Below are 25,470 nucleotides of genomic sequence, written 5' to 3'. Positions count from 1 at the left end.
GTGAGAAGAAATAGCGACAGGCGAGATAAACCAAAAGGAGTTAAGAACACAGAGAGAGGAACCAATTCCCCCCCTCCCACTTCTTATTTATACCCCTAAAGACAGCAGGCTAAGATTTCTGGCACCAAAACACACGTCACGCTTGCTATTTCCATCTGAGGTGCCACATAGCACCGAGAGGTTGGGTGACAGGGCTGAGGCATCATGGGGCCAAAGGACTTCCGTGTGTCCCCCCACCCAGTCTTTACATGACATTTCACTCTTTGGCTACTCCTGCCAAGGTTTGAATGTGTGACAGATTGTGCACATGTATGAAAAATGGTTACTTGGTGTGTGTATACTCACATATAATGGACATTTTGTTCTCTATGCGTTGCATCTGTGTGAATTTGAGAGCGTGTGAAAGTGCGTTCAATCCCCCCGCACGGAGGAGGAGGTGTCAAGGAGGCCAGAGGTTGTTGATGCAGTCTTATGAGGCGCGAAACACTCTGCGTGAAAAGTGATCTTTGTCTGTGCGGCACATTGGATATCCTGATAACGACGGGTAACATGACATGCTGTTGAATGAAAACGCTACAAAGCTAATGTACTTCAAAGGGATTCCAGCCAGCAAATCACAGCGCAGTGTTGTGCAAACGAAAAGAACGCCATCTCTAAAAGAAATTAGTTTATTTTTATTACTACAATGAAGAATTTTATCTTCATTTCTTATTTTTCAACCGGCTGAGGCTTTGCTCAGTTTGGCGGCCAGTTACTTCATTTGCAACGGCAACCAACACTACGGCACTTGAGATTCCACCGCAGTGGCATGCGGGGATCTGCTGGTATCAAATAGCCATAGGCGTGATATGTGATAAATCATTAATATCCTGAAGAATGAGAGCATCATCAATGCTGCAAAACAGAGTCGGAGCCTCGACATCAAAGCACTGTCATATTTATTACCAAGAAAGAAAAAAAAATACATCAAAGGCATATTAGAATAATTTCTCACAGCTGTTATTTGAACATCTTGAATATATTTCGGCATTATGATACAATCAAACACACGTGTCGACGGTTCGCAGGCTGCAGCCGGTAGCGCAGTTCCAACTGAATTTGGCTGAATTTGATTCAACATGGCAACCAAGAGGATTGAACACATTAGCATGCGCCCCCATCTAGGGCTGCATGCTAATTCACCTTACACACGAAACACCAAAGTTCACTATGAAAAAAGAGGAATATGGATAAAGGGGGGGGGGGGCAGCAAAGCAAAATGCTGATGTGTTGGCAAAGGTCAGGCACAGAAGAACTTTAAAGCCACAGCAACACTGGAGAATGATGCGGATGTGTTTAATTTCGAAAACTGAGATGAAACTCCGCATTTCTTTGCAGCTCTCTTGAAGCACTTTGTCAAAGAGAAAGGTCCATACTATTTACACGGAGGGTCGCCCCAGAGGGAAGGGAGCATGCTTTGTTAACATAGAAACCTATCACATAATGACAGTCTCAGCCTGAAGAGAATAGGAAATAAGAGGCCGGTGCTTCAGTGCAGGGCTTGGGGATCTACTCATGGGGCTGGGGGTGCGGATCAAGGGGCTCGGAGGGCAGTAAATTGGGCCTGACGGGGCAGTGATTCTGGCAGTAGGGGTGCGGCTGGCCCATCTGGAGGGAGGTCGCTGGTTGGCCGGCCGTGCGGGACGAGAGAAAGTCTTCTGGGGTTTGGCTGTGGACAGCTCACTCGAATGGACCTGGATAGAAACACACACCACGTGTCAGTGTGCACCAGAGATTGGCTGATTGTGGACCTGATGCTAAACAACCAAGCAGAACACAACCTACCTGCTGGGACTCCTGTCGGTATGCGGTGTATACTGTTCTGGGACTGGAGCTGTACTCGTGTTGGATCTCGAGCATGTCAAGCAGTTCAATAAGTCCCTCGTCCCTCAAAAGGCCACAAGCTGGCAACTCTTGTCCCCTCTGGATCCTCTGAGCTCCTGGGGAAGCACTTGAGGCTCTGTAGTCCATTTTGGAGTCAGCGTGTTGGAGTGCAGGCTTTCTCGCCTTCTCCCCTTGAGCAAACCCTCCATCTCTTTCAGCCCCACTGTTAGCCCTGGGTCTCATCTTTGGGCTACCCGGAACCTGTGATCTCCTCTGGGCCTGCTGGGGACTAGGATGAGATCCTTTAGAACTGTTATAGCATCCTCTTTGATCCTTGTAGCTCGGCCTCCCAGAGTCTAATACCAAACCCCACTCTTGGCTGGCTTCTACCTCTGCTGTCAGCACGTTGGAATCTGGTTGGGTTTTCTGACTAGGCACACGCATGGGCACTCTGCCGGCCGCTCCAGCGGCTCCAAAAGCTCTGCGCTGACAGCCAGGAGTGGGACACTTTGCCTCTGGGACTGACGCCTGATGGCTCACAACTCCAGATTCTGTAAGCGTTTTGCCCTCGTTCTCCTGAAGCATGGCTCCAAACTTCCTGAGAACCGAGGGGCTGCCGCACTTTCTGTCTCCCAGGACTCCTGGACTGAAGGACTTCCTGTCCAGAGAGGGAGACTCAGCTGTTGTGACCGGCAGCTGTGAGCGTGCTTGTACAGAAGGAGCATCCCGCTGTCCAAGAGGGGGCTTTGAGCCTGTGTTTTCCTTGTTGGGGGAACTCTCTCTGCAGGGGGAGTTCTTCATGTAAGACACTTGGTTCTTCCTGTTTTCAGTTTCCTCAAAACTGCCCAAAACCTGCTCTTGCCCAAGCCTAGTTTAACAGAAAAAATTGAAATAAAAGTAGCAATCAGAAACCTGGGAACAAGCTTGATTCTTTAATTCTACATGATTACGATTAAGAAGACAAAACTTCTTACCTTTGATTTCTAGATCTTCTCCTCGTCTCATCCTGGTGTGCAGAGATGCCCTGGTTCACCTTGATTGTGTCACTGAAGTGCTTAAAGAGATTAAAATACACATTTAAAAAAAAAAAAAAACTATTCAGAATCCCTGGGGAGGGTGGCTTTGCTGTACCAGAACAAAACCTGAACTGACTCCTGATTATCACTCAACATAGCACAGCAGAAACTATTCTGATACGCTCATATTGGACCAGGAAAGAGCTCTCATCAGCAGGTGTTAAGAAAATGCAAGAGTTGGGCTTAAGTGTGAAACTAACTCTTGTCTAGTGGCCCGTCTCTGTAAGCAGACTTGAGGGTAACTGTAATCAATATGTTCCTGCCACAACCGCAGCTTTGACTCATATCATGTCCTCTTATCTTGTTTCTTCCAATGTGCAAATACCAACAGAATGAGGCACAAGCTGGCAAAACGCCTCTACTTACCACATGGCGAGCTCCATTGTTCTTCCGGCTCATCTGTGTCCCTTTGCCTAAATAGTCCTGCAGTAAGTCTCCGATCTCTGAGACCCCGTTGGAGCGGCAGTGACCGTAGCCATTCTGATGACTCCCGGGGTAGCTGTACCCGTTGGGACTATAATTGCAGCTGTTGCTATAGCGATGTGGCACGGCTACATCTCCTGGGTGATTCACGCTGTGGTGGCCGGGCGCAAAAAGGCCGTTGCCATGGTGCCCGAGCCCACACTCCAACGAGCTGCCATTTTTCTGGTTGTCAGTAGTGCTGTCGTTTGCTCCTCTGCGGGCTTGGACTTCATTGTACAGCTGGAACAGAAAAACAGGAAAACATGAAGCTCTTCCCGCTCCTTTCTCGTGGATCTAATTCATCCTTTCAGAAATTTAAACTTGAACGCGCTGTTCCTCAGCTATGTGTGATGTTTCCACAACAAACAGGTCTTATAATTACCACAAGCTCTCAGCACCACCTAACTTATATTTGTGATCAACACGTGTTATTCCACTTTGCACGAGCATCCGTTTGCCATCGCAACCTTTGGTGCCTCCGTTAGTATCCACTTTCAGACTGTGTGTGTGTGTGTGTGTGTGTGTGTGTGTGTGTGTGTGTGTGTGTGTGTGTGTGTGTGTGTGTGAATGACAGGGAAAATTGCGCGTGACCAGCATCTCACAGCTTAATAAGCTTGTTAACGTTTGTTTGTTCCGTCCTTCCAACAAGGCCGTGCGGCTGAGTCGGTCTGCGTGCAGCCAACGGTTTATTATGGCACACACAAAGACTTTACACCAATTAATGCTCACTAGGAAGCACAAAAGGTCTCACTTCGAGACCGGACAATTAGTACGCTCCCCACGTGTGTTTGAGGATCACTGTTAAACCAAAGTAAGTTCTAACTCGCTAAATTTCTTTGTGATGAAGATCTAAGCAACTTTACTCGACAGAAAATGTTTGACGCTCCGCCTGCCACGAACACACGCTATGGACATTCATTTTTTATTTCTGTACATCATCAGATGTCGTGTGAAGGTCTGAATTATGGCACTTACACTGGTGTATCAGAAGCTTACTTACTCGTACTAGTTTGCCCATTACAGGGAATTATTCAATGTACATAATTGGAATAAAGAGCAAAGTGATGTTGAGATGATTTGAGAACTGACTTCACAGTCCCATCTCTATGGGATTCGACCCGCCTCAGTTTGTGTGTACAACATGTACCTCTTCAATTTTCCTCTGGATGTCCTGCAGCTGATCCTCCCACTCCTGCATCTCTGAGTCGAAGTTGTCCATCAGATCTGGCCTCTCCTGCCCCCATCCCCGGCCTCTGCGCTGCAGCCCAACCTCCAAATCAATGGCTGCCATGACGCGGGGCTGTTCAATACCCAGAGGCCTTTTCAAATGGCAGTTTCCCCTTTCTCCCGTTTCACTTTCCTGTCAGAGGTCACCGTCAGGCTGACAGCGAGGGGGACGAGAAGGATTGATGGCTTGGAAATACTAAAAAGGTTCGAAGAAACGAGAAAGAGAGAGGCCTGTTAACAGAAGCCAAAGATGTATGAATAAAAAACAAACAAACATTGCTTTATTTTCATTCTCCGTGTGTTCCCGTGTTACTGAATCAAAATCTGGTTCTAGTGTATATTCTTTTTAGCCTGAAAGAAAAAGCTGCTTCAACAGCCGCATTGATGCCTGATGAAGGTTAAACTGCGTGTTAAACCTTTTTTATTTTCCTTAATCCCCGTGAATCTTAGTTTACATCCACTTTTCCTAACGGCATAAATCACCTTTTCTTTTTTATGTTGTTGTGGTTTCCACTCTCACAAAGGTCAGGCATTTACAGCCCTCTGCTTTGGCATTCTTCTCTAAAATTCACAGGCATGTCAGTCTTCGGTAACTCTGCAGCACGCGTGGACGAGAATACAGCATGACAGCACCGAGGCAACCATTTAGACTATTGGTCACTTGGACCTCAAGCCTGCCTCTGTTACACCTTGCTACACTTGTGGAGGGAAAAAAAAAATATCTCGAGCATGCAGTGAGGTGGTCATTAGCTTGGAACATGACACTACTTTAAACGAATGGTGTCAGTTGCGTAAACATGAAAGCTTGTAATGGTTTCTGATATTGTGTGACACCAAAAGTACAGAATTCACTAATGTGATATCATGACATATGAATATTATCTATATTATTTTATTTGCTGCGTCACATCTATGATGCGATCGATTCTGTCGGTCAAACGAGATAATTGCTGATGAAACTGAGCCCCAATCGGGGTACAAATTGAAAAAAAAAACAGATGTTGTTATTGTTTTTAACATCATTCAGAATCGCAAGTATATTGTCGAAGGTGTCCGAATGTACCAGCCTCTTCCCTCCCACCTGTGATGTAAGAGTAGGGATATTAATAATCTTGTAACTATGCCTCATTAAGTGACTGAATGTCCCGAGGACAGGAGACAGGGACGCGCGGAGGGAGTGCGTGTCCGAGGCAATGAAAGGAACACATTTGGGATCAACTCTGACTCAAATAAAAAAAAAAAAATGGAAATGGAAATATTAAAAAAAAATGTGAATTAGTCTCGGCAGAAACGTTTTAGAGATTTCAGGTGGTTTCAAACCACATGAAAGCTGCTACTTTCGCTTAATTAAACCCGCTTTTCTTACCTGAGTCCACACAGAGGTGCTCCCTGCCCAGCGGTATAATTCCGCAGCCAGCTCTAGTCCCTGCGCTGTTTGCTCTGGGTTCCCCGGCACATTCACCCCCTCCTTGTTAAACTGTAAAGTCCCCTGTCGGCGGTGCTTCCACTCACTTTTCCCCCCTCGCCGTGTTACGTAAAGCGACTCGGACTCGATTTAAAGGGCCCCCTTCTCCTCACGCTGTTGGGATATGGTCCGGCGTGTAAAGCTAAAGGGTAAACATCTTCTGTTCCAGCCGGGGTCCCCAGTTTTTATACCACCTCCCAGTGTTTACGTGAGCGCGCCTTCGGAGTCAGTTTCAAATAGCATAATGTCACATTTATTCCAGCATTTGAAGTCTCGATGGGACGACTGTCGTCACCAGCATTCAGGCTAAAATTACTGGGGCTCACGGATCGAGGGAAAGTGTTTACATAGCTATTTCAGCTGCTTCGGTCTCCCGGCCAATCGGCTTCTCTGTTGCTACTCTGCTTTAGGATGCTTGGGCAGATTTGGTCTTGTGACCACGTCGTGTTGCAAATCATCTTTCCAAAGGATGCCAAATGGGTGTGGGTGACACAGTGAGTAACAATGTGTCACAGTCAATAATATCTTTATTGAAGATTGTCACGAAAAGGAGACTGGCAGTTGGATGCCCGGCACGTTTGGCATACTTTTCAGTCATACTTGACATTTTTTCTACAACTTTACATGTAATTTATGGTTCACCTAGACTAATCTCAGGCCTGAATGTTTTATGGCGCGTATTGGAAAATGATTAGGTAAAGCAATCAACACATCATCACAGGCTTCACTTTATGGTTCAAATTGTGCGAAGACGCATAACATCCTGGAACAGCTTGAACCCGGAGTCTTGCCTCATGCCGAGCAGGTGCAACTCTGCATCTGCCTCATCATCAATTATTAACGCCTGCCGATAATCAGGGGCTCCTCTGGGAATTTTTGGAACCCCAGATAACAAGATCTGACATTTGGCACTTGACACGATGATTAAAATTCCTCCCAGTTTAAAGCCCCCCCCGTGATCATCATTCTTCCACCTGTTGTGTTTCGTACAAAATGACAAACCCCTCACGAGCTGAGGGGAGGGATACAAACAAACTTTGTCCTTACTTTACCTTGAGGCAACAACAACGGCACGGCACAGCAAATGTCGCCCTGAAAAACAAAGAAACGGTTGAGTTCAGAAGCTGCTACCAGAGAAAATAATGCCAGTGGCAACATTAAACCAGAGGATAAAGCACATTGGGAAGAGTAGTTGAGTTTACACCCTGGCAGACTTACTGAAGCCTTGAAGTCAGACCTCACTTTCTAAATGATGTATCCATAATCACACTGTGGCCTCAATTTTTTTCAATCTATTGATACAGCAATGCATTCTGGATTTATCTTTTAAAGAGCCCGACATTATTTAAGGGTTGGGTAGAGTAAGTTTGATTGCAGTACTCAGCTGCAGTAGGGTGAGGCAAACCTATCTCATTTGCTGTTTTTTTTTTCTGTTTTTTTTTTCATTTACACAGTCTTGAAAAGTTCTACAAATGTTCCAGAGGGCTGGCAAATGTTTCTGGAACATTTGTTCCACACTTGTTCTGGAGATGTTCCAGCCAGAGTTGGAGTAAATTGTCCGGAACATTAGTGACTGAAACAGTGTGCAAATGTCCGGCTGATTATCCAAAGCATTTACTCCCGAGTGTGTGTGTGCTGGTAAGAGTTGCTTTCTATTTTCTATTCACCGATTAGTACTGGGAACATGTTGGGATATGTTGTGTATATATTAGTATAAAAAAAGCCAGTAAGCAGCATCATCCTCCATTCTCAATGTGCTTTAAACAGAAGTGAGTGAGTTCCATACCGCATCTTACAGTGCACACTACAGACACATGTACCTTCCCCCTTATGCCTCATGTTGTCCAGAACAGAATTTAAAATACTTCTCCTCACATGTTAATAGCACTTATGACTAAGTTACATTGTACCGTGAAGGCTTCATAGCTCAGTATTTTCCAAACAGAGCACTTCACTCTCTAACTGCAGGCGTACTGGTCGTTCCTAGAGTTTCTATATCAGGCCCCTCTGTTGTGGAACCAGCTGCCTGTATGGTTTGAGGAAGCATTCACCCTCTCTACCTTTAACATTAGGATTAAATCTTTCCTTTTTGGACGGTTTGGGTAAACCTGATACATCCCTTTAGTTATGTTGGGATAGGAATGGACAGCTAGGGAACCTCCCATTATGCACTAGGCATCTTTTATGACTGGTCTCTTTACTTTCCATGTGTTCTGCTGGAGATTTCTTCCTGTTGAAAGGGAGTTTTTCCCTCCACTGTCGCCTTGAGCATTATCAGGACGTTGGATTTAACTGAAGAGAAGATTTAACGCAATCTGCAGATTTCCCTTGCTAGTCAACTTTTATCAGTTGGCAATATAAGAACCCAAACTGGTTTAGATTTAAATTGATTTGGTTTAATTTGACAAATATGACCTTTATTGAGATGGGTCATTATAGGACTGAATTTATTTTTACATTTTTAAAGTGCCTGGAGATGTCTTTGATTAAGTGATGCTACTTTTATACATATATATTTGACATATTTTCATTTCAGGTATGTCTCTGCACAGAATGCCTTGTTTGCTTGGACAAGCGGAAAATAAGGATGACTGTGATTTGCACCACACACAACACTATAAATGTGATGTGATGTAACAGTCCGAGACACGAATATTACACTCAACTTGCTCCTTGTTTTAAATTAATTATTCAGACTTTTGGTTTTAAGTTGAGTGCGTCTCAAAGCACAGCAACGCTCTGCAACTCACCTTCTTGAGAGACTGATGAAGAGGGCGAAGTGTTGTGAAAATGTAGACTCCAGTGTCAAAACCAATGCGCGGCAAGTGCTGAGCTTTTTCTGTGCGTTCGGGTTACCTTGGCAACAAATAATGCAGGGTGGGGAAAAGAAATAAAAAAAAGAAAGACGACAGAGCAAAAACAAATGAGGGATGGTGTGAACTAAGGAGGCTTACATCACAGAACAAAGAAGAGAGTAAAGAGGAAGACTAATTTAAAGATAGTGGCGTAAGAGAGGGATGAGAATAACACGAGTATGAGGATAAGCAAAATGATGGGCTGGAACATCTGGTGGAAACGAGAGGAATGAAAAGGATAACAGAGGAGAACCAAGTGAGAAAAAAGAGGAAGCAGAATCAGCATTTACTCTTCGGGAACTTTTGGATGACCCAATGAAACGTAAACATTTTCAGCCGTGCCCTCACCGACAGTGGCTCCTCTGTCTGCCTGTCCTCAAGCCTTGGCACTTCCAGTCGGTCAATGAACGCCTGCAATTCTTTTCTGAAGGCCTTCATCTGGGCGTTGATGCGATACAACAGTTCGTGTTCCCTGATCCTGCTCCCGTCCTCTTCACCACCTTCGTCTCCGCCCCTCCCAAACATCAACTCGCCATTTGAAACATAGACCCTTGCATCTGAGATGATGGTGGCCGTGTCAGCGATCAGCCTGTCGATAGTGCGAACAAGCCTCTCGGCTTCCAAGCGGATGTCTATCATCTGCTGCCTTTCACGGAAGCTGCAGCGGCCACCAGGCAGGAAGCGGGCCAAGGCGGAAGAGGCAGCCCCTTCTGACCCAGGGGGGGTGTAAAGACCCCGTGTGGGCGTCATGCACCGGCTGCTGCCGTTATTGTTTCTCACCTCATCGGAGTCGCTTTCCCCGCCTACAGGGCCCTCGCGTTTGCGGTGAGGTGGAAGCAGGCGGGAGGAGGTGGAGTCCTCGTCGCTTTCACGAAGGCCGCTTGCGGCACCTCCGGCATCACTCTCTGCATCACTGTCACGCGGACTGGGGCGCAGGGAGAGATGTGAGGCCAGATCGTAGCGCTGCATGTTTGAAAGGAGCACACGGTTCTCGTACTGCAGCTGCATTACCTGATTGGGGAGAGAGAGGCAGTAGAGGGGCAAATAAACTCATGTGCCCACATGATGAATCCTATGAACTCTGTTTTAAAAGCTCCTCTGTGCAAGCTGAACCCTGAAAACAAGCTTGAAACGTTATTAGATAAGTTGATTTATTTGAATATAAAAAAAGGTGACAAATACATCATTTTAAAACAATTTATATTAGTCAGCTCATAAAAAAGGAAAAACATATATTATTCAGTCTTACATACCTTGCCGCTCAGATCATTAATCTGTAGTCTCGCTGCTTTCAGCTCCTCCTGCAGCGCTTCCACTTTAGCGGCATCAATCGCTGCACCTCCTGTGGCTCCTCCATGCCTGGCGCCTCCCTCATGAGTCCCAGCCTTGAAGCGTAACTTGTTCAGCTCAGCAGTCACCCTCTTGTTCTGTTCTTCAGCATCGGCGAGATTTCTCCTCAGAAGCTCTGCTTCATCCTCCACCAACTGCAGCTGCTGCCGGAGCTCCGTCAGATCGTCACCCAAGCCTCGCCCAGTGCCCGACCCACCCGCGGCGCCGCTCCCAGAGCTCCCAGCACCCTCTCCCTCCCCACGGTAGTCGTCAAGCTCGGCCCTCAGGCCACGATTCTCCACCTGTTTGGAAAGACAGCGACCAGCTCATAAATGACTTTAACTTCCCCTCAAAAAAAAAAAACCCAGCATAGAACTGTCTGCTTTTACCTCCAACTCCACTATCTTCCTCCCCAGGATGTTGGCCTCTTCCTCAACCAGACGAAGTCGTAGCTTCAGTTCTGACTCACGGGTGGTTGGGGGCCCCCCGGCCTCCCCTTTAGGATGAGTACTGTCCAGCTCCCCATAGAAGGAGCGATACTTCTGCAACTCTTGTTCCAGACGATCCTTCTCTTTGTCAATCTTGGCCGTCTTCTTCCTCATAAGCACAGCTTCCTCTTTGATGAAAGCTAGCTGGCACTTCAGGTCATCGTTATCCTCCTGACACAACAAAATTCAGACTTGAGTTCGTGAAACATTACGATCGTATCGTTTTTTTAAAGTCAGTTTCTTCAAAATTGCAAAGACTTAAGATTAAAGATTTTCTACCTTCTCTCTGAGCCAAGAAAAGATCTGCCAAGAGGATGTTTAACATGCACAAAGTCTAACTTAATTGCTGAAGTTTTAATTCTCAGCTTTAATCATAGATATATTCTGGTAGCCTGAAGTGAAAAGCCAAATGTTTGATTTGAGAAATTGTGTGGAAATTACACAGGACAGAGGATATTCCTCTAAAAGCTACTTCCTTTTGTTTCTTTACATCATCTTGGATGATACATTAGTTAATGCAGTACGACACAAAATAATGACCAAAGATAACACTGTTATTAGTAATAGCAGCTCACCTCAGTGGGAGTCTGTGCTGATTTCTTGTCAGTCTTCTGGACGTCCTTGCTTCCTCTTCTCTTTTGGGACTTAACAGAAGATAGAAAATGTGTCTTTATCATCTTTTATTTATTTTGTTGTGAATGTTGTTTTTACAGCACGTGTGCCTATGTCTTTTTCTTCTGTTCTCTCTCAAAATGGTCCCGCGTTGCTTTAGTAAAGTTGATGTTCGGGCTCTGGGGAGGATTCATCCCTCCATAAGACCTGTTGCCAATGATTTCCCTTCCTTAAGAATGGCTTCTTCACGGCCACCCTTCCATGGAGACCATTTCTGATGAGGCTTCAGTGAACAGCAGATGGATCATCTGAGGGGCTGAACCATCTCTCAGGTCCTGTATCAGGTCTTTTTTTTGCAAAGAGGAAGCCTGCCACTTCTTTTGTCCTCACATTGCAGGACGCACTGCACACCATGCTGAGACACGGCAACTTTTCTAGATAGAAGCTCTTGGCAATCATCTTGTTTTTGAAAACAAATGTATGTTATGTGTGCAAAAATTGTGTTATCTTTGGTATTTTTCACTGATGCAACAAAAGAAATTGGAACAAATGATGCGTCTTTGGCAGGCAGCTAATAATAAAGTGCCTGAAAACAGAATGAAAAAATGGTTCTTCGCTAAGTTACTTCTGTTACATGTGGACACAACACCAGTTGTTCCCTCGAGTTAAGTGGCCGTAGGTCAGTGTTGCGTGGCTTAACCCACATAGAATTCACATTCCTTTGAAAATGCAGCCAATGTTACAAAAAAAGGCAAAAGTCTGAAATATTTTCAGGAAGCCTGCAGAACTATCGATAAAGATCTCTAAACCATAACAATAAAGTCTGGCTGCTTAGAAGCAAAACATAAAGAAAGTATATATAACTTTAACTTTTGCAGTTTACATTATAATACATCTAAGCTATACATGTGTGTATCTATTAAACAAATCAAAACATACAGATTACAGGGTACTACATATAACCGAAAAGATCAGATACTTACCTCTTTGGTTTTATCTAGTTCATTCTGCAGCGCTTGTTTGGACACTTCCACCTCTATGAGTTTCTGTCTCAGTTTTTCGTTCTCCTCCTCTGTCTTTGTGCGTTTCTCCTCCACTTTTTCCAGCTCATGGTGCAGCCTCACAGACACATCCTTTGCAACCTGGAATAATCATAGTGAAATCTCTTATCTCCATCAGGCTATGTAAGGACATACAGTTTTTTGGTTTTTTTAAAGTCCAATTTTGTTGATGTTTGAGCTTCGCTTTTGAATCGCTTTGCATGCTGTAAACTACGCAAAACTTTCCATAACCACAGCTGGCAAGCCCCAGTAAAGTCATCGGGAGCCACCCCACTCTTGTCCTCATCTGTAAAGTATCAGCATGTTTTTCTTCCGCGGCGGTGGCCACATCGACAGCATGGATCTTAACAGTTAGAAAACAGAGCATCAGCACAGACCCACTCCTGCAGCCACTCTCCCGTTACCTTCAGGTCCTGCTCCAGACTCCTGAGCAGCTCTTCATCGATCTCTCCCGTCTGGGCGTAGCGCAGCCTCTTCCTCTCAGCCTTGCGCAGTCGGTACTGCAGTATTCGGCAGTTTTTATTGGCCCTCTCTAACTCACGCCTCATTTCCTGCAGCTGACAAGTGTCCTCCTCGTAGAAGGTGTCTCGCATCTCCTCCATCTCGGTCCTCATCTCTTCTATTTCACACTAGTTCAATCACAGAGGCGGTGCATGTGGCTCAGTTACAGAATACAGACATACTTTGCTGGAGTTTAGTATTTGAACGGCCACTCAAGATGGAGTATGCCAACAAAATACAGCCATCTTTACACAAACATTCAAAACAGTCACTTCTATTTTCAAACATTTCTGAACATGTTTAAAGTTTAAATCCCAGCTATCGACAGTGTGGATAGTCCATTCTTTACAATGCATATTATTGATCCTAGAGGATCAATAATCAATCATGAGTCAACCATCTGTAGCCAGTGTGTTTTCAGTTGAGGTCTGTTGAGACATGGAGGGTGTTCAGCAGACAAATAAACTGATGTTTACTTGTTCATAAACCAATAAAAATGCTACAGAGACAACAAATATTTAAGAATAAATGGGTCTACAAGTTTCAATTATACAAAAAAAAAAAAAAAAAAACATTTCCTGATATCCTGAAGAGGTAAAGCAAATGTTTACTCTTTTTTGTGGCCTATATCTCGTTCGGTTTTCTATACTGTAGGTATTCAGGATCATTTCGACGAACTAGATAAATTCTACGTTATCTTAAAAGTATCAGACCTTGAGATCTTCATTTTCCTCCATCAGGCTCTCCATCTCCTCCTCGAAGGCCTGGTCCTGCTGTGTCACGGACGCCGCCTCAGCCGCCCCTGCGGCCGGCTCCGGCTCGCCCTGCGCGGCCTGCACCGTGCCCGTGCTGTCCGCTTTGGTTTGCATCCTCGCACTGCTCCTTTTTAATTTCCTCTGCAGATGGAAGTGGATCAGCTCAGCCTGTAAGCATCCTCCTCTCCACAAACCCAACCCGAGGCCCGCTCCGCACCCCACGGGAGCGCCGCTTCTCTCCGGGTGGTACCCCTCCTCCTCTGCGGATTTTCTCTCGCTTTCCGTCAGAGACGAAGCTCTGTCGGGCAACAAACGCCGGTCGGAGTCGCCTTTGCAGCAGGGTATGCGTAAAGCGGAGCGGCGGGCCGGTGCTGATGGATTAGCCGGATCTTCTCCTACAGCATCCGCCCTGTTTGCTCTGACTGGATCAGCCTCAGCACCATCCGGATGAACAGCTGCTCCGCCGCGGCTCTCGGGCTCCCTCTTTCTTCCGCCAGCGGACCTCGGCGTCTTCTTCACCCCGACGTTTCTCCTTCTCTCTGCGCAGAGAGGGGATGTCAACCGACTTGAATGTGGGGCAGTTCGCTGGGCTGTAGCCGGCGAGGGAGCCCGGTGCTGCCTGCTTCTGCTTCCTGAGCTGTGGTCCGTTGTTGATCTTGACGGTGATGAAGGATCTGCAGCGCCGCTGCTGGCTGCCCGCATGTTCCTCTCCGCTGAAGCAAACCTACAAAACGCGCATTACTTTAAAATGCCCACCATCTATACAAATCGAGCTAAGGACTTGACGATTCAAACTTCAAAGCATTGCCAAGCTTTACAAGATTTAAAAACCGAAACGTGAACAACATGAAGTTTGAGTTTTTTTTAGTGAGCCGGCCATTAGATGTCGCGCTTCTCTACTTACAGGGAGCGCTCCTGAATAAACACCCCAACCCAAATTTACTCAAGGATTCCCCTCCAAACCTGCAGAGACCGACGAGCCGTGTCGACTATACATTAAAACAATAAACACTCTCCGGCAGTTACGTCGTGTCATGTAAAAAAGTTAAAGCAAATGCATTTCCACGTTCATCTGGTCTTACCACAGAGCGCAAACACGCAGTGCCACCAGGCACTGCAAGGGCAAAGGCCATGACGTGAGGATGGACGTAATCCACGAAGTAAACAATCAGCCCCACAAATTGACGCGACAGAATTATCTGAATATTGTATGGCCTCATTTTCCTCTCCAGTGGCATCTATAGATAAAGAGAGCTCAAGACACCGTTAGACTTCTTTATTTCTCTTTGTATCTCTGCTTAATGACACAAAACATAGCCCTAAACATTTAGTAATTCTCATAACGAAAATAGTTAGTTAATGGAGAATGGCTCCTGTCAGTGTTGTATTATTGTCGATGAAACTTAGATAAAGTGAGATTGGAAGGTTGAGTCCCTTTTAACTGTCTTCTTCAGAAAAAGTGCAATGATTGATAAAGCGGCGTGGACATATTTATCATCGGTTTTGTACGATGTTTCTTACGAGAATAGATAGAAGCTGTTGTCTGCACTGCTGTGTTGCACCTCCTCTTTTGACAACCATCTAAGGGTTTCGAAAAACTGTAGTTTTGAAAGTTCTCCAAGATCTTTGGAGAAATATCTTAATCTGCATATGAAATGTTTTCAGTGGATTCAGTCTGGACTGCAAAGAAGCCAGTTTATCACCTGGACTCTCGCACACTCTGCATGTCTTGCTGAAATAAACAAGGCCTTCCCTGAAAAACCCAGAGAAGAAGGGAGCATTTCAGCATTTTTGACTCATTCAAGTCACAGAAAATCCTCCCCACAGAATGATGCTGCCACCACCATGTTAGACGGTGGGAACGGCTGTAATGAGGCGATGCTCGGTGCCGGCTTTTTTTCTCTCTATTGAAGCTGTTAGCAATTTTGGCCAAGATTATTTTATCTTTAACATTTTTAAGTGCAAAGATTTATTTAGTTTTTTTCCCCCAATAATATGCATAATAAGATGAAACTGAACTTAATCCCCTGAGGGTGGACTGATCAAAACCTTTATGTTGAAACTCATAGATTTTGTGGACTGCTGATAAAGATTTCAGGTGCGCACACATGATATTTCTCGTCCTCTCGTCCGTAACTGATCCAGAAGTATAGTTTGGACCCAGCAGAGGGTGCTCTTCATGCACAAAGCTTCCTCTGCACAAGCTCTGACGGTAATCTGTTGCATGGACAAAGAGCCAATAAAACGCTGACTGTTTCCCCTCTGTTAGTCTCTCTTAGTCATTTAATTGGTAATGAGATGATGGATCAGGCTGGTAGGGAATTAACCCCTGCAACTGACCCTTTAACATGTTGCATAGAGAGGGTCTACAGAAGGTCAGCAATCTCATGGAACTCACTATTAAACCCATGCTTCACAATTAAAGACACGGTGGGAATGACATGTTTTGGAATAGTTGGATTTTAAAAGTGATTTGTTTTCTGGATGTGTTCCCACAAATAATGCATCATTTGTGCATCTGCTAAATCTACCACAAAGGTCCATGCCAAGGGTTCCTTTTATGAATGTGCTCATGTTTTGGCTCATCCCTGCTCCTGCAGGGGGGGATGCAGGTTATTGTGACCTGTACTAAAAGCTTTGGCCATTCTTCAATCCTCTTAGTACGTGCTTAGATCCCTCTGTGTCCCTGAGGAGGACAAATGCCCCTCCTCTCACTCGTCTCCTCGAGTCTATCATTCACATCTACACCCTTGGGCCTCCTTTTGCCTCTGCCCTGATGCGATCCGTGGGGGTAGATGGGTGGTGGTGCACTGGGATTACAGGTAAAGTTAATTGGCGCTTGTGGAGACGAATAAAAAGTAGAGCTCGCGGTAAAGGCGTGCGAGTCAGCAACGGTGTCGGGTGGGAAAATTTGGAAAATAAAAAAAAAAACACACAAAAAGTTACATTTCGACTAACAGAATGAATACGAGCAGAGCGTTTGGGAAACAGGATACAGATAGTTGATGAATTATTAAATAGACGCAATTAGTGAGCCCACAATTTGTTCAAAGTGCAGTCGACTGTAGTGTGTTTCAAGAAATGGATAAATGTGTTTGGAAACGTCTGTAGACTTGTGAATGAGACGGGACTTCATGGTCACTTTTCTTTTTGTTGGTACCATCCATAGTTTGATCATTTAGAATAGCAAACTGTTGGAAGATTAGAGGAGGCTTCTCTTCCAGTGACCTGCTTTCCTGAGCAACTCATGGAGTGACGTGGAAATAAGCTCTTCTGGAGCTAAAGCCAATTTGTACTCCAAGATTAGGGCAGATCTGTCTGAACAGACCAAAGACACAACCTCTCTCTCTGTCTCTCTCTCTCTCTCTCTCTCTCTCTCTCTCTCACACACACCTGTAGAAGAGATCTTTCCATCCTGCAGATCTCACAACTGAGGGGGAGATGAGGCAAGAGGGAGAAAACGGTCGGAAGTGGGATGGGAGGACCTCAGTCTGAGGGAGCATTACTGTGCAGCAAAGCAGCTGATTTGTGATTCCTGCCAAAACTAACAGAAAGACACACAAGCCAAGCTATGGAGTGCTGACGCTGTCTTTATTTCAGTTATTTGTGCAGCCAGGAAGCTGTGTCATTTTTCTTTAAAAGAGCTCTTTATTTTGGTTGCGTTTCTCTTCAGTTCTATGTGGCAGTGAGACAATATCGAGCTGAACTTCGATCTTTTTAGTCTTGCACCTCGGCTACATCGCACAGCAAAAAGAAACAAGTCGTGAGGACCCACAAAAATATGTATTTTCACAAAGATAATCACAAATTTGCATAAATTCCAAAGAAAAAAACAATTCTACAGTTTAATCCCAAGTAAAATCAGGCTTTTAGGTTCACAATGAACACAAAGAAAAAACAGCAGGTTATTGTAAATGCCGCAGTCGTAACAGATGGAGACAGCAGAACGACACACAGTTCGTGACAGTTTGGACTGGTAGTTTGCTGCAGGCGACTGCAAAGAAGTTGAATACAAATGGCAATTGTGAGAAATTTGTGGTGTTTTAATTGGTAACCATGTCAACTAAGGCTACGGCTACACGGAAACGAAACGAGTTTTTTTTTTTTAAAACGGGTACGAAAATTCTTGCAACCACACGGCAACGCTGCTGTAAAGACTCAGGTCCAGACGAAAACGGATGAAAACGATGAAACGATGCAGTACACACGCCACTGTGTCACGCCACGCTGTGAGACAATAGAGAAGTCTCACAGCGTCAACGTTTGACTGACGCAAAAACGTTTTCGCTGTAATAATGGAAACGAAACGACCTCGTTTTCAAACTTTCCCACTCTGGAACCCGTTCTCAAAAACTATCGTTTTGGGGTAGTGGGAACGGCGGCTCCGTGTGGCCGCGACAGCGAAACGATAAGAAAAAGTATCGTTTACAGTGAAAAACGTTTTCGTGTAGCCGCAGCCTTAGGTGAGTAAACAGAAATAAACAAAAACAAACAAAAAAGAAATCACCTCTTGGTGTGTTCTTTTAGGGTAACAGTTAAATTAATTTAAAGGATTTTTAGAGCACTAGAAGATGAATTAGCATATTAAAGACTATTCAAGCTCTCAGATAAAACAATACTGGAATCCAGAGTACAAAAATTGGAGGTGAATTTTTGGTTGCGGTGCTGAGCAGGTTGCAGGTCCTTTAATATTTTGGTCCTAGCAGGGTCCAAAAAACAGTTGGACAGAAGAGTGTGGAGCCTATGTGATCAGCATTTTGTGATTAAAAAAAAACTGTTATAGAGACAACCAACACCCAAGCCCACAAATACACATTGCTACCTTTGAAAGTTGGTCCAAACTTTAGTCGTTTGGTTTGAATTCCCATTTATCTTTCCCCTCCCCCTCTATTTATCTGTCCTCTTTCTGCTTTTCATCAAGTGAACCCCTCTTCCTCTTTCAGTCCCTCTTCGGTCTTCCCTTCTTTTGCCTCTTTCCGTTTTCCTCCACATTGCTGTGACCGTTAGTCACAGCAGAAGTACCGTTCGCCACAGGCTTGCCTCCTTTCTGTGAAGAGGGTTTGCGTCTGTAAGCGTGGTAGTAGAAGTTGGCGAAGAGGATGATGAAGGTGACGGCGTAGCCAATCAGAGCCCACTGCATCCAGCAGGGGAATGGACAGCCAGTATAGAGAGAGTAGCCAGCGTGACCAATGGTTACATGGAACTGGATCTGTTGGAAATGTATAGAAATAATAAATGATTACGTAAAAAATGCTCAAAACACGGCAAAAATAAATAAATAAATGAAACGACAGAGCATCCGGCAATGTACACAAGCATTAAAGCAGTTTCCTTCACATGCTAAATGCTGCCATTGAAGGACATTCCACATGGTGTACTGTCTGTGAACAGAGACAGAGATTTTTGTAGGACAAAATATAAGTGAAATAAAAAGAACTGTGACAAATCCTAAACAATAAAGTGACAGATTCTAACACTTCCAGAGCAAATACACAGGGCTACATCTCATTGTCTTTTTCGTACTAAATGCAACTGCATTACCATGTTATTCCTAGAGAGCATATTATGCCAAGTTTAATAGCGTCTCTTCAAGTACGTTCTCTCCCTTCCGTGTGACTTGCATTGTTTAGTTTAGTTTATTCCAAGCAAAAGTAATATACAGAACAAGCGGCTAAGTACACTACAATTTTTGTACAATACACAAACTGAACTTATTTGTAGTATTTTAGAAGTACATTTATTCAACTTAGATTCAAATAAGCTTGGAAAGGAGTGGGACGAAGACAAGCTTATAGATTCCCACCCCCATATCAGTGCATTACCACTGATACACAATTCTGCCCACAAAAACACACCAGCAAAGTCGTTAGAAATGCACTGATGTGAAAGTTCAGTAGAATTTTATTGTGCTTCATATTCAGATCCTAAACTGGGATATCTATCTATCAAACTATAAACAGATTGAAGAGGAAAACACATATTTTCTTTGTAAGCTAAAACCAGACCTAATCATCTCATTATCAGGTGTGCCAAGGCTATAACCTTATTACACCTAATTAATTTAATCTGAAATTTATGTAAAGTCATTGATCTCCACTGTTCACGAAAGTAGATTTCTAGGCACACTTTGAGTCATTAAACTGGATTTATACCGTCTTCCTCTCCCCTTCCTGCCCCCGGTGAAAAGAGACTCATATATAGCAAATAAGGGGAGGAGCTAGCAGCTCTAACCTCATCTGATGTTTGCAGCAATTCACTGCAAGCAGCACAAGCTGTGGATGCCTTTAGGTCTAAAGAGTAGACAAAGCAGTTTCACACTGTTCACTCCAAGAAAGTGTGAGGAACAGAGGAGAACAGCACTGTGAAGAAAAAGCTCAGAACAGAATTTCGCTGTTGTGAAATCCTCATTCGATTTTTTTTATATGCAAGTTTCAAGTTTTACCCACCATCTGAATAATGGTGAGGTATTTCTTCCACCAGAGATACTTCTGCATCTGAGGTCCCAGGGCTGCCAGGCCATAGTAACCATACATGAGGACGTGGATGGAAGAGTTGATGGTTGCACCAAAAAAGGCTGCGGAGATGTAATTTTGGCTGCGTTATTTATAGTTGGCTAACGAGCACAAAGACAAGCTTGGTTAGATTTTAGCAGCTGGATGCTACAATAAATGAAGATCCTGTAACTCACACTGTCCGCCAGGAACCCACTTGATGCCGATCCACCAGAGGATGAACATGGTGCAGTGATGGTAGACGTGGAGGAAGCTGACCTGGTTGAACTTCTTCCTCAGTATGAAAAAGACTGTGTCCAAGAATTCCACTCCTTTGGAGATATAATACCACCAGAGAGCAGAGGCTATCTGAAGACAGGAGAGTGGCAGAGTGAATTACTGCATGTCACCGAGGTGAATCGCAGACACCTACACCACTGTGTGAAACGGCATCTGACGTGACATAAACGCAATGTTCAGATACCGGAGAAGGTGCTGTTGCATGTCAGTGAAGGCAGCTGAAAGTTCTACAGAGATCATGGTCATCTCTGTTCAGCTTTACTGTCATTAAAAACTCTGCTGTGGAGAGCTTGTATCGTGATTGCATGAAGGGAAGATCAGTGTAATGTGCAGGTGTGCCTTCATGTACCATACAAAATAAATCATTTAGCTTTGTTCAGTCCTTGCCTGACACTGTTAAGTTCCATACATAATGAAGGTGTCTACTCAAGAAAAAAATCCCACGGTGACCACACATGTAAAAAAAAGGAAAAGGAAAATTCCCTAATTTAACTTTGCTATCTTCTTCATTGTCTTGTAGACGTGCACAAAGTCTATGACGTCGCTCTCTAAGCCACAGTCCTGTGGCATCTTTTATCCCTAAGTAAGGCCACTGTGAGAGAAAAAAGGTCTAAAGGTTGAGGTGGGGGTGCAGCTTAAGGCTTGCAAGACTCTGCTTATAGACTACTCGTCCCCGAGTTTAAACGTGAATTAGTTGCGTTAATGAATCAATGTGCAATAGTGAACTGGATGTGCTTGGTAATATATGTGAGCTTACCCTGACTTCATTGACATCTTTCGAGTACTTAACAGGCTGACAGAGGTAGCTGTACCCGGCTGCTCTCGATGCTAGCAGGAGCTGATGAGAGGTTGCAAACGGCAAAGTCAGATCAAGGCTGAGAGGAGAATGGTTTGCAATTCTTAACTGATTTAGAAAACAGTTACAGCTGAAGCAGTGAACATGAGCAATTCCTGATGACTTAACCAGAATAAGCTTGGTGACAACATCCCTGGATATTTGCAACAAGAGAGCCCCATGTAAGACCTGTGTTTGCCTTCTGCTTGAATGTAATGTCAACAATAAACTATAAACATGCTAAATGCTTAATGGGAGGGGCTATAATAAGAGACTTATTCTGGGCCAGACGTTGGTATAGGTTTTCAAAAAGGGAGCTGGATTTTAAAACAGCCACACTAAAAAGGGAAGGAAATCTAATTTGTTATGAGACCTTTATTATCATTTTAGTGCTCCTACAATCTACAAAGCCAGAAGTTAAACTCTATAAGACCTGCAGAGTATGTTTAATAATCAGTATTTACAGTTTCTTTTAAAGATTTCTTTGATGACCTTTAGCAAAATAATTAGTCTGAAGCCCAGTTAATTATCACACACAGGGCTTTAATGTAGCCTGAAGGACTGTTATTTCAAAAGCCGCCACAGCATTTTTTGAGAAAATGTAATTAAATCTAAATAAGTTGCAAGTTCTTTATCTTGCATAGAAGTGCATCTGTACATTATCACCAACAAGTCCCTCCCTGGCTGAGTCCACAGCAGCACGGACCTCTTTGGCGATGTAGAAGTTGAGGACCACCATGCTGAAGTTGTAGACTATGAGGGTCTTCCTGAGAGTGTAGGGCTGACGGTCCTGCATGTATTTGGGCCCCGCCCACAGGAAGATCAAATACAGGCAGCTGATGGCCAGGGTGGGGAAGGGAGACGACATCATAGGCCAGTTCTCCACCCTCTTGTCTGGGGGAAAAAGTGTTGAGGTTACTTTTGTTGAAACTTCTAAAAAGAAGATATTATAAAATGGGGCATGTAACCAATCTACATCTCCAACATATTGTCTTAAATCTCTGTGTAACTACTGTTTGTACAGCACTAAAAACCATGGATATTACCAATCAATGAACATGGGAACACGTGTGATTGTGCAATCATGAAGCGGTGAACCATGTGTTGCTTGGAAACAGGTGCACCTGCTTACCTGCTATAGTAAGGCTCCATTTGTAAAACTCTACAGAGTCATTCACAAGATGTGCTACAACCTCCATGGCTCAACCTTTGGTCTCGATTATACTGCGGTGAGGAGAGGTAGAGAAGGAAGAATAGCAAAGTCAGTGAAAGACACCAAATTAGATTACTGCCCATGCAAACATCCTACGAGCTTAAGCGCACGCTAGTATTTCTTGCAGCTGTTGCATACAGCGCATAATCTTTGACGAGTACATGGTCGCGCTGCAGAAATACAAGATTCCAACAGAACAATAACCATCCTGGAGAATATCAGTTTCACTGCTTTTGGTGATATGTGATAATAATCAGAACTGTCATTTACAGTGACTCTTAAAGTTTTTTGCAGCCATTTTAACGGGAGTGTGTGCGAGAAACACATGGTGAGAAATCCCATCTCTTCTTTGCCATGAAGTTCATGAGGACGATGACCAGTTTTCTTATCACGCCACGCTGAATCAAGTGTATCCCTGCAAGCTGTTGCTCCAAGTAAGCAACAGGTCAACGGCGTCCGGACTGACATCTTTACCAAACGTCCAACACGATGAATTACCCCCCAAAGAGAGAGCTTTTAAAACTGGGCCTTGCATTTGCTGAGTCACTTTTATAAGCAGTTCACAATAAAGAATTGTAAAGTTTTGCAGATCCACTCTTCATCCTAAAGTGTGCCTCACTCCAACCCTGTTTTTAGCTGTCCTCAGATAGATAGACAGGCCTAGATAGCTAGATAGATAAATAGACAGATAGATAGGGTTCCAGTCTACACTGAGGTGGAGCTGTGCGCCTCACTGACACTAATTAGGCAGCGCCAGCGTTACATAGGCCTAATAAACAGCTCTTATCCACCACGGAGCTAAGAGCTTTTGTCTTTATATTAATCTATTATTAATCCGATGCGTCAGATCAGCTGTCCTTTAAATGATTAATTGCTCGGTATACAGTAACTACTGTCTACTTCCAATGTCAGTGGCGAGAAATGGCACAGCATGGTTGTGATGATTAAATAATCTGCAGAATGGACAATCTTCGCAGGATTTCATATGGTAGCGCACCATGTGTGGCTGCAGGGGGAGACCAGATGAGAGAGGGTTAACCGGGTCTGTGCGAGAACAAAAAGATAGGGGCGCATGTGTCAGCAGGTTTTCGCTCGGTCCGCTCTAGAGGCTTAAATTCAATTGATCAACGAGCTTAGATGTAGGCCTAAGTACAAATGCCCAACGATCCACACGCCCGTTTGATGGATATCTGCCTACATGTGAGGCTGTATGCCAGAAGCAAAAAAAATAAATAAACAACAACAACAACAACAAAAAATATAAATCTGAGAATAAAGCTCGCAAAGTGTTGCTACTACACACTGCACGATTCTGCAACGACAAAAAAGGGATGAGGATACTTCACATGATGCATCAACAGTCTAGCTCAGCCACAGCCAACTAAACCAGGTCCCTAACGCCGGTTTCATTTTCGGGGTTTTTTAGCTATGGAAGCTGAGATGTGTCCGTTGACGCCCTAGCTTTACAGGTGTGTGGTTGAAAGATGGTGCGAGCGAAAATAACAAAGGCTAGATAAGTTAAGCTAACGAAGAACACAAATGTGATTCAAAATGACGCCGTCCCACGTAGAAACGTGGATAAAGGGCTGGTCTGTTTTACAGCACGGAGGACAGTTATCCAATTAAGGCCCCTTAAAAAAAAGCCCCCAAACTGTAAATTCACCAATTTAAAAAAACAACATACTCAGTATGCGCAAAATACATTACAAAAACCGTTAGAAACAAGCGGCTGCTTACCTCCTCGATATTTAAAAGCGTATGACATCCGGTGTAACGTGATGCCCAACTCCGTCCCGATACTGCTTCGCTCTTCTTCTTCTTCTTCTTTTTCTTCGTCCTCCTGCCTCAAAGCTTATCAGTTTCCTCTCCGCTCCGCTTACAGTTCGACATTGAACAGCAAATTTGGCAAGGAACTAGACAAGGCAGGTGAAAATCTATGGCTAAAATAGGCCAGCTATGCATGAGGTCCGCGCCGGCCGCTCAGCCGCATCATCTTCCCACAATCTCCTGGACACAGAGAAGCCATATCGCTTTGCGCATGCGGGGATCGACTTTCGTGTGTGGCTTGTGGATGCGCGTGAGCGACAGGTGTCGGCTGCTCTGCTCATTCTTGGTATATAGCCTGACTGCCTGTGCGTTTATCAGTTTTTAATTATCCAAACGACAAATTAACTTATAACATGTTTTTTTTTCTTACCTTATCTGGTATATTTTCAAATAATTTGGCATCTTTTCTTCTTTTTTCTATTTTCCTTTTCTTTTTTTTGAAAATTCGTTTTGGTCGTTTCACATCGCTGTTTTAAGTCAAGTATTCAAGGAGTGAATGCTAAAACTAACTTGAACATAGATTCAAAATGATCCAATTTAAGCTTAACTTGGACATTAAAGCAGTGGTCAACAAACTGCCTGTATGGAGAAAACTATTATTTCTACATCCTTTTCTGGTCCCTCTGCACCCTGTTATTATTTTGTCTCTCTTTGGTCAATTTCGTGTCAGATTTTTCATTTAGCATCTAATGTTGATGGTTTTGAGTCTCAGTTTGTCAAATCCTTTGCTTAATTCAGGCTGTGTCATTCTGCATATCTTCCTGGTCATGTTATGTCTAATTTGGTCATAAAATGATTTGTGTCTCATCCCTTTGTGGTAAATTTGTAGCCCTGTTTCAACGTTTTTTCATCTGTGCTCATTCAGTGTCACATTTTATGTCTCTTTGGGTTTTTGGGGGGATTCTGTTTTTGATGTATTCAACATAATCTTTTTAAGGTCATAAACCCCTTCATTTTTTTACTGATCTTGAGCCTGTGCTTGGTCAGTAAATTCAGTATCTCATAATACTGTAGTTGTTGGGCTGCACGGTCAATTTTCCAATGTTTTTATTGATTTGGTAGTCATGTTTGTATAATTGTATGAGCTAATGGGGATTGCAAATCTCTGCC

General features: G+C 44.1%; 3 protein-coding genes across 4 annotated transcripts; all 3 read right to left on the bottom strand.

The window, feature by feature from the left end:
- Positions 1–921: 921 nt before the first annotated feature.
- LOC142375113 (uncharacterized) lies at positions 922–5,988 on the bottom strand. The gene is made up of 5 exons (XM_075459037.1): positions 4,549–5,988; positions 3,306–3,641; positions 2,838–2,917; positions 1,825–2,731; positions 922–1,733 (listed from the first exon to the last, which is right to left on the bottom strand). Exons 1-5 carry the CDS (start codon positions 4,690–4,692, stop codon positions 1,476–1,478), a joined length of 1,725 nt encoding a protein of 574 aa, XP_075315152.1. The 5' UTR covers positions 4,693–5,988; the 3' UTR covers positions 922–1,475.
- LOC142375112 (microtubule cross-linking factor 3-like) lies at positions 4,736–14,413 on the bottom strand. 2 transcript variants are annotated; one of them, XM_075459035.1, is made up of 10 exons: positions 13,653–14,413; positions 12,843–13,067; positions 12,361–12,519; positions 11,341–11,409; positions 10,667–10,936; positions 10,202–10,579; positions 9,297–9,959; positions 8,844–9,159; positions 7,146–7,185; positions 4,736–4,824 (listed from the first exon to the last, which is right to left on the bottom strand). In XM_075459035.1, exons 1-8 carry the CDS (start codon positions 14,394–14,396, stop codon positions 9,049–9,051), a joined length of 2,619 nt encoding a protein of 872 aa, XP_075315150.1. In that variant the 5' UTR covers positions 14,397–14,413; the 3' UTR covers positions 4,736–4,824; positions 7,146–7,185; positions 8,844–9,048. The 2 variants fall into 2 exon arrangements, with proteins under 2 accessions (XP_075315150.1, XP_075315151.1); XM_075459036.1 differs by having other exon boundaries at positions 4,738–4,824; positions 7,141–7,185.
- Positions 14,414–17,266: 2,853 nt separating this feature from the next.
- LOC142375108 (very long chain fatty acid elongase 4-like) lies at positions 17,267–24,548 on the bottom strand. The gene is made up of 7 exons (XM_075459032.1): positions 24,271–24,548; positions 22,453–22,544; positions 22,027–22,214; positions 21,243–21,323; positions 20,383–20,554; positions 20,141–20,268; positions 17,267–18,903 (listed from the first exon to the last, which is right to left on the bottom strand). The coding sequence occupies exons 2-7, from the start codon at positions 22,517–22,519 to the stop codon at positions 18,634–18,636; spliced, it is 906 nt and encodes a 301-aa protein (XP_075315147.1). The 5' UTR covers positions 22,520–22,544; positions 24,271–24,548; the 3' UTR covers positions 17,267–18,633.
- Between the last annotated feature and the right edge of the window lie 922 nt (positions 24,549–25,470).

Source organism: Odontesthes bonariensis, chromosome 24 (assembly GCF_027942865.1).
Source record: "Odontesthes bonariensis isolate fOdoBon6 chromosome 24, fOdoBon6.hap1, whole genome shotgun sequence".
NCBI lineage: Eukaryota > Metazoa > Chordata > Actinopteri > Atheriniformes > Atherinopsidae > Odontesthes > Odontesthes bonariensis.
This window is presented reverse-complemented; position numbering and strand designations above follow the sequence as displayed.

Excerpts from the sequence above, each read along its gene's own strand:
- LOC142375113 (XM_075459037.1), bottom strand. The coding sequence starts at position 4,692 with ATGGCAGCCATTGATTTGGAGGTTGGGCTGCAGCGCAGAGGCCGGGGA. Across the intron at positions 3,642-4,548 it reads TCCAGAGGAAAATTGAAGAG|CTGTACAATGAAGTCCAAGC; the intron begins GTACATGTTGTA and ends TTTCTGTTCCAG. Across the intron at positions 2,918-3,305 it reads ACAATGGAGCTCGCCATGTG|CACTTCAGTGACACAATCAA; the intron begins GTAAGTAGAGGC and ends AATCTCTTTAAG.
- LOC142375112 (XM_075459035.1), bottom strand. The coding sequence starts at position 14,396 with ATGCGGGCAGCCAGCAGCGGCGCTGCAGATCCTTCATCACCGTCAAGA. Across the intron at positions 10,937-11,340 it reads CAGCACAGACTCCCACTGAG|GAGGATAACGATGACCTGAA; the intron begins GTGAGCTGCTAT and ends TTGTTGTGTCAG. Across the intron at positions 9,960-10,201 it reads TTAATGATCTGAGCGGCAAG|GTAATGCAGCTGCAGTACGA; the intron begins GTATGTAAGACT and ends CTCCCCAATCAG.
- LOC142375108 (XM_075459032.1), bottom strand. The coding sequence starts at position 22,519 with ATGGAGGTTGTAGCACATCTTGTGAATGACTCTGTAGAGTTTTACAAA. Across the intron at positions 22,215-22,452 it reads ATGGAGCCTTACTATAGCAG|ACAAGAGGGTGGAGAACTGG; the intron begins GTAAGCAGGTGC and ends TTTTTCCCCCAG. Across the intron at positions 18,904-20,140 it reads ACCTCACCATTATTCAGATG|ATCCAGTTCCATGTAACCAT; the intron begins GTGGGTAAAACT and ends CATTTCCAACAG.